Raw genomic sequence first — 8,722 nt, forward strand, 5'->3', positions numbered from 1 at the left:
TATTCTCGATCTCTCTCTGAACATATAAAACATGTAAGACTTGTGTTATCCAGATTACTCGCACACAATCTATACGTGAAATTAAAAAAATGCCTATTTCATAAAGAAGAAATATTATTCCTGGGATACATCATATCCAAAACTGGAATTAAGATGGATATGAGCAAGATATCCTGTATTCTGGACTGGCCTATACCAACAACTCGTAAGGCATTACAGCGATTCCTTGGATTTTCAAACTTCCATAGGAAGTTCATCATGAACTTTTCTGCCATTGTGAGACCTCTCACACAATTGACAAGTATAAAGAAACCATTCAAATGGTCAGAAGAAGCAAATCGAGCTTTCTGCTTGTTAAAATCAAGCTTTACTTCTGCTCCCATACTACGCCATCCAGACCCATCCCTCCAATATATTCTGGAGGTAGATGCGTCAAATATGGCAGTAGGAGCAGTTCTCTCCCAACGACCAACAAATACTTCACCACTCCACCCAGTTGCTTTCTTTTCAAAATCATTAAGCAGCCCAGAGGTGAATTACCCAGTGGGTGAAAAGGAGTTGCTTGCCATAAAACTGGCACTGGAGAATTGGCGACATCTACTTGAGGGTACCCGGTTACCAATACTAATATATACAGATCACAAAAACCTTCAATACCTCCAGACTAACAAAACTCTCTCCCACCGGCAGGTACGATGGTCATTATTTTTCCTAAGATTCAACTTCTTAGTGACCTACACGCCTGCAGACAAAAATAAAAAAAGCGGATGCGCTATCACGATTAACCGAAGATAACTGCGCTGAAATCCCTTCTATTCCTATAATACCCTATGAACGTATTATTGGGGTTGTTCGTTCCCTGAAGGAAGAGATTTTGCACAGTATAAGATTGGATTCACCTCCACCACAACTAAGTACTGATGCAGAAGGCTTCCTCTACTACAACGACAAACTCTACATACCCCCTACTATGCGTACCAAGATCTTGGAGTTATCACATGATGTGCCCATGGCAGGACATATGGGTATGACGAAAACCCTTAATTTGCTTACTAGGCAGTTTTGGTGGCCTGATATGAAGACGTCTGTACAAAAATTTGTATCTTCATGTGACATCTGTGCTTAGACTTTATAGTAGATCTACCACCTTCTAAAGGATTTAATACCATTCTAGTGTCAGTGGACCACCTGACAAAGATGGCACATTTCATCGCTATCCGTAGACTACCTTCATCCAAACAAACAGCGGAACTACTGATGAAACATGTGTTCAAGTTACACGGAATACCAAAGACTCTTTTATCCGACCGTGGTTCACAGTTCATCTCCAAATTTTGGCAAGCTCTTTGTCAAATATTACGGATTGAGCGAAAGCTCACTTCTCCCTACCACCCTCAGACCAACGGACAGACTGAAAGAGTCAACCAGTGTATAGAACAATATCTGCGTTGCTACACATCATACCTACAGGATGATTGGGTGGACCTTCTCCCTCTGGTGGAATTTGCTTATAACAACGCAACCCACAGTACTACTAAGCAAAGTCCGTTCTACTTCAACTATGGGTTTCATCCCACACTTCTTCCACCACGCATCCTACCATCAAGTAACCCAGTAGCCTCAGACTATCTCACCCAAATAAAGGACTCTCTGGGTTTACTTAATACCACTATCTCACACGCCCATAGCCAACAAAAGAAGTACTACGACCTACGTAGAAGACCTTCTCCTCAGTATGCTATTGGGGACCTCGTTTGGCTATCGACAAGAAATTTAAGATTAAAGATCCCTAGCAAAAAGCTTGGACCTTTATTTCTGGGACCCTTCCCAATTAAGAAACTTATTGGAAAAGCTGCAGTACAGCTCACCTTACCAGCAGATCTCAAGATCCATCCCATCTTCCATGTGTCGCTACTGAAACCCCATGTTCCTAATCAGGGAATAAGGCCTACCATCTTGCCTCCACCTCCAGTACAAGTTGAAGGCGGAGAAGAATATGAGATTAAGGAGATTTTGGATTCTTGTATCCACAGAGAGGAAGACTCCAGTATCTCATAAGATGGAAGAACTATGGACCCCAAGACGACACCTGGTTGGATACCACTGATGTTCACGCACCTAGGCTTATACGAAGATTTCACTCGAAATACCCGGAGAAACCAGTGCTATAGGCCTTCCGGAGCCGGCCTTAAGGGGGGGGGGTACTGTAAGATTCTGGTACCTCTGGTACCCTTATTTTCCACTTTTCTTTCAAATATGCGTCCCACCTTTCTAATTAGGTGGTACGCATACACCTTTAAGACGGATGACGTCATCGCCGAGCACCGCAGAGCGGCTATTTCAACCGCCGGCGTTCTCTCTCACATCGTTCGTTCAACCTGCCATGTGTCCACATGCTTACAAGCTTACCTTGCTACCGGAACCTCCAGCTATTCCCTTTTACTTGGAAACAGACCGGAACCTCGCTACCGATCCCTGTATCTCGCTACTGGATCACTCCCTTACTACTGGACCCTGCTACTACTAACTTTACTAGTGATAAGTACCCCACAGGGGAATCCTCCATAACCTTACTTACACTATCTACCTCTGCACATAAGGACTGTTACTATCTATGCATACTAATTCTATCATCTGCACTGTTACATAGATTGCTAGCTCTTGAGTCTACTACCATCTATCCTTGCACTGGATTAGTCTATCCTGTATTTGTCATCTGCTGTCCTTACCACCTGTTACCATACTCGATTACTAACCTATCTGCATTCTACCTAATACCATCTAATACTCTCCTGAACATTTCTATCAAGTGCTTGCCATCTCTGTCACTGTTCACACCTGTCCCTTCAGCACATCATCTTCATACTGTTATATACATCCTATCACTCCAGGAACATCTTATTGAGTGTGTATATCTGTATGCTGAAGCTGACAAGCCCACAGTGATGAGTCTGGAGAGTTGGATCTGGTTATTTAACACATCTCTACATGACTACTGAGTGGAGATTCTGCAGCTGCAAATCCAGCCTACTACAAAAACGCAGGAGCGTTACAGCGCGCAGCACTTATACTTCTATTTCCCAAAGACAACCTCTGAATATGACGTTGAGCATGTGCACTCAACGTCTTTGGCCGACCCTGGCGAGACCTGTTCTGAATGAAATTTATCTTGTTAAACCACTGTATGGTCTTGGCCACCGTGCTGCAGCTCAGTTTCAGGGTCTTGTCAATCTTCTTATAGCCTAGGCCATCTTTATGTAGAGCAACAATTCTTTTTTTCAGATCCTCAGAGAGTTATTTGCCATGAGGTGCCATGTTGATCTTCCAGTGACCAGTATAAGGGAGTGAGAGCGATAACACCAAATATAACACACCTGCTCTCCATTCACATCTGAGACCTTGTAACACTAATGAGTCACATGACACGGGGGAGGTAAAATGGCTAATTGGGCCCAATTTGGACATTTTTACTTAGGGGTGTAATCACTTTTGTTGCCAGCGGTTTAGACATTAATGGCTGTGTGTTGAGTTATTTTGAGGGGACAGCAAATGTACAATGTTATATAAGCTGTACACTCACTACTTTATAGTGTAGCAAAGTGTCATTTCTTCAGTGTTGTAACATGAAAAGATCTAATAAAATATTTACAAAAATGTGAGGGGTGTACTCACTTTTGTGAGATACTGTACATTATCATAATCCATATCTAGTATTTTTGTACTTTAGTGTGTTGCTCCTTTTGAGAGTACCCTTGCAGGATTGCAGCCTTCCTGTGTGGGGGAGTTTTGTATTCAGGGTCCCAGCTGGTGCATTTTTGGCCTTGGCATTAGGTCAGTTCCCCCTCTGGCCGCTAGGTCCCGCCACTTCCGGGTTTCCAACCGAGTCTGGTGTGACGTCGGTTGGAGCCGGAAGTGACTTGGCCCTTGGTGAAATGCACGTGCATCGAGACTTCCTGGTACCTGATGTTAGCGTGCGTTCCAGGGAGGTCCCGGCGTGGCCTGGGGGAGCCGCTAGATCTCTGTTGCTCTGTCTTTCCCCAGCCCCCCCCCCTTACGAGGAGAGTGACTGCAAAGGCCCCCAAGACGTCTGTATACATACACACAGCAAAAGACTATTTGGGAAACCGCCCCCCCCCTCCAACTGGAGATCCCCGGAATATAAGGAAACGGGTAGGTCTATACCATCTCTATTGTTATTGGATGCAAGTCATCTCACTGAGGAGCCCTGCTGGTCAGGGGGATTTATGTGTATATATTTATCTGTTTATTTCTTTATTATATTTTATATTCTTTAGTTATTGAATACACACATATATACAACTATAATTTTTTATGTGGGATTATGATTTATTATTTATACATACTTTTATGTGCTATCCAATTAATCAGCCTATGTATGTAACCTTAGGTATAATTGATTGATTGATTGATTCTTTGCTGTTATGAGTTACTGTGATATTTATTTGTTTACATAATTTATAAGTAATTTTTAATGTATTTTAATGCATTCCATTCTATGTAGCATAAGTCATTATCTATATGCAAATGATGCTAAAGGGGCAGGGCTGACCTATGTGGGAGGTCCCGTCCACTCTACTGGACTATATAAATGTCTGGTTAGTCATTTGAGATCAGGGCTCTGATGAAGAGGGTTGAAACGCCTCAGTCCTATCACCACGGATGCATTTCAGTCCTCCTGCTTTATCGAAAAGTACTTATTTTCTGGAGGTCTCCAGATTGCAAAAATAAACTTTTCCCATGCTTACTGTTAGAATATGTTTGTGAGTACCATGTGTGTCATGTGTTTTAATCTTTCAATAAATATCTTATGATATTGCGCTAGGTCGGTGCGCCCTTCTCTTGTTTTTTACATATTGTAGGTAAAAAGTTTGATAAACCATGTACCTGATAAACCATTTACCTGTAAAGAAGAATCAGAAAACGTACCTATCCTGCCATTCTAATTCTAAGAAATCATCCCCTGAAGTCTGCTGGGAAACAGACACCTCTGCGAGTGTAGATCTGTTGGGTCCATCACCACTCTCTCTACTGACAGTAGAGGGCTCTCTTCTACTTACCTTCATATTATTACTGTACCCTGTGATTCTGTGTCAAGGGTCTCTTTATTGATCTCCAAAATCTACTTTAATTTTACCTAAGCACTTAGGTCCAATGCATTTCACCAAAGCAACAAAACATTTTTTTAAATCTTCGAATGTTCACTATCATCACCATTGCAACTCGACCCTTTGACTTGGACTTGTGCTCTGCTTTAGGAACTCCACCACCCCCTACTCTCTTCTCTTGCCATTCACATCAGGCACCAGTGTCCTGACAACTTTGCTTGCCTCTACTGCAGTCCCCCCCCCCCCCAATTAAAACCCTTGCTCTGCCTTCACCCTCACTAACCCCCTTGCTTACTTTGACTATTCTGAAGGAAATGCTGACCCTCCACAATGTCTTTAAGCAGGATCTTTCAGAAATGAGCTGTGTTGGCTAATTGTTTATTTATCCTCCACAAGATGGCAGAGAAGGATATAGGCATATCAAGAATTCTATCAAAGCCATTTTACTATTGCAATAAAGTAGCAAGGGACACCTTTAAGGGAATGTTCAATCTGCATATGTCCTTCATTGTCATTTTATAGCAGACAAATTAGCCGATGGTTCCCACTGTCATTTTCTTGAAGACCAACATAAATACAGTGTTAGGATAATGTTCAATTATTTTGTACAATTTATCTTTAGATTTACCTTAAACCATGTAGTGCAAGGGCCTGCCTAATTAGATACAATTGAAAGTTGTTTAGTTTTGACCTCATATTTTATGTTTTTTGGTAAATCTAAAAGAAAATTGTATAAGAAAATTGAATGTATGGACAGCCTTAGTCTTAGAGGATGACAGCACTAGATGACAGTGGACATGAGCATTCCATCAATATCATCCCCTACTGTCATATTGCAATAGGGGAACCTCTTTGATGGAATGCTTTATATGTGCATGTTCTCTGCTACCATCTTTTGGAGGACAAAAGAGCTGTTAGTAGCTAATATTTTCCAGAAGACCTTGCATTAGGACATTGATTTATTAAAGGGAAATTGGCTGTTTACATTGCAAGGGAACTTGCACAGAGTTGATTGAATTAGGAGAAGCTCTGTTGTTTTCCATAATCCAATCAAGTACAAGCAAAAATGCTGTTTTTAATTTTAATATGTTTTTTTTTTTAATTGTACACATATAAGAATACATGGTGCATAAGCTTCCAAATGACCACAAAAATAAGCTAAGGCCCTCATCTGGAAAACATTGAAAAATGCTGTATTTTACTTTGATTGCACGTGACTGGGTATTCTTTTTTAAATTGGAACTTAACAACCACATTCACTAAGCTCTAGGGCAAATTCTCTTACAAAGTGAAATTTCCCTTACCTCAGAGTTTAATGAATGAAGTGAACCTCTGTGCACTTCCATCATCCAATCATGTGCAAGTAAAAACACAATTTTTTCATTTTCCTTGCATGTAATTGGGTATTATTTTTCAAACTGAGACTTCAAAGCATTCGCTAAGCTCTGGGGCAAATTTTTTTTTCCAAAGTGCAACTTCCCTTGCAAAATGAACAGCCAATTTGCCTTTAGTAAATCAAACCTGTTGTGTAGGGCAGCCTATAATTTTATCAAAGTTAGTACAGGCGGTCCCTGGGTTACAAACATCCGACTTACAAACAACTCCTACTTACAAAACGGAGGAAAACAACAGGAAGTGAGAGGAAATCTTTCCATAGGAAGGAAAGTTCACTCCTGTAAGAGTTATTATGGGAAAACAGATGTTTCCTCTGAAGCTTTATCACCAATCCTCTTTTCCACAACAACCCAAAATTTTCAAAATCCAATTGTCACAGGGACAGAAAGTGAGCCGAAATCTTCTGAACAGAGGCACAAACAAATGCTTCCGTATGCTATCCAAAAAACTTAAAAATAATTTTTTGAGCTGGAGCTACTCTTAGAAAAATGTCATTTATCTCCAATCTCTTTGATTTCTTAGAAAAATGTAAAGAACAAACCTACAGACCCTATCTTGTTTGTAACCCGGGGACCGCTTGTATGAGTTTGAGCAGAAAGGTTGAGCAAATCAAGAGCAAAATTAGCATGGGGGTGATTCAAGGGCCCAAAGAGATATCATAGTTAGGGGGACCTGGAAAGGATGGTAATCAACAGTAGCAGGGGAAAAGGCCCACGAGGTCTGGAGCTCAATCTGCCCTACTTATTATGCATTCAGAGAAAAGGATGAGGCATGCCTAATCAGATAGAACCCACTTTTATCTTTTTGATTTTGACATTATAAAAGTTGTTCATTTGGCATTTTAAACATTTGGTATTGTACATTTTTCAAATGTATTGGCTATTTGCTAAATTAGATGTGCACATTAAAACAAATTATTGACATTTTCTTTCTCTTTTACTTTTCAGTACATTCGCAGAAGCAGAACAGGCAAACCTGTGTACGGAAGAGCCTTATATGTGCATTTGCCATGGCCTTTATTATAAGTGTCATGCTGATTGCGGCCAATCAGATTCTTCGGAGTGGCATGGAGTAGTTCTTCTTTTTTTTACCATAGCACTGTGAACAAAAATAACCATGCATGCGCATGCTTAGGTGAACTTTTTTCTTAATGAATATGTAATGGGAACTGCTGCAAGAACAATCGTTCTGCAACAATACAAGGCCAGCAGTTGTGAAGTGGCTTGCGGAACAATTGAATCTTCTCGGCGGGGACACAAAAGGGCTGTCTTAATGCTTTAACAGTTTTGTTTCCTAATGCAATAAACCCACAGGAGTTCTGAATTATTATTTCAAAGTTAAATGAAAATGCCATCATTTTGTACAGGTTCATAGATGTCTATGAGCAACAACAGGTTACCTGTATGAAAACAATGTTGTCCGTTTGGACTTTAATCATTCATCATGCTTTGTCACCAACTTTCAGGAAAGTATCAAGGTATATTTTGCACTGATATATTCACAGTGGCCATTGTAATGCATTGCATATTTATTAATATAACTTCTACCAGTCTACTTGTATTACCATATTGTCAGATTGTTCATATATAAAATCTTTTCTCATGGAATATAATGTTATTTGAATGTCTTGACAATTTGTGAAAGAACAGATCTGGTTTCTGTTATCCAGGATGGTAAAACTTTCTGGCTTTCTCGGTGAGGGAACTTTCCATAATCAAGCTCATTTATAAGGCAAGGAGTAGCATGCAAAATGCAAATCTCCATCGTAGACCAATCATAAAATATTTCTTTATAGTTATAATTACTCTAAAATATGAAAATGTAAGCACGATTCACTGCTATGGGTCACTATGTATGTAATTGTTCTTGCTATGTTTTTAGATAAATAGGACTGTAAAAAGTGGCATAACACATTTAGAATATATGCACAAAGCTGCTTTTTGTGTGTCTCAGTTCAATTTGTGCTGTGATGGCTGCAGCTTTATTTCGGGCTCATTGATTAAAGCCTGCTCAGGTTCATAGGGTGTTCAGTGTTATTGCTGACTGCACAGTGTCAAGCCTGACATTTGGTTCTGACTCTGATTGCTCCTGTAAACTGACCCTGATAGCACCGCCATCCAAGTTCCATTCACTCTGAATTTGACACATGGAACAAAGCACACAAAAGTAACCACACGACTTTTGCAAATTAAAAGCTAACA

At 40.3% G+C, this 8,722-nt stretch overlaps 1 protein-coding gene across 2 annotated transcripts in view; it reads left to right on the forward strand.

Annotated features, from left to right (window-relative positions):
• The window catches only part of CALN1 (calneuron 1), a 428,896-nt gene extending 421,000 nt beyond the window's left edge, over positions 1-7,896 (forward strand). For both annotated transcript variants that reach the window (XM_082247000.1, XM_082246999.1), the window contains exon 6: positions 7,469-7,896. In XM_082247000.1, the coding sequence (XP_082103126.1) occupies positions 7,469-7,596 (128 nt within the window). In that variant the 3' untranslated portion in view covers positions 7,597-7,896. The remainder of the gene's footprint in view (positions 1-7,468) is intronic.
• Positions 7,897-8,722: the final 826 nt, after the last annotated feature.

Source organism: Pelophylax lessonae (genome assembly GCF_965119305.1).
Source record: "Pelophylax lessonae genome assembly, chromosome: 2".
Classification (NCBI taxonomy): Eukaryota; Metazoa; Chordata; class Amphibia; order Anura; family Ranidae; genus Pelophylax; species Pelophylax lessonae.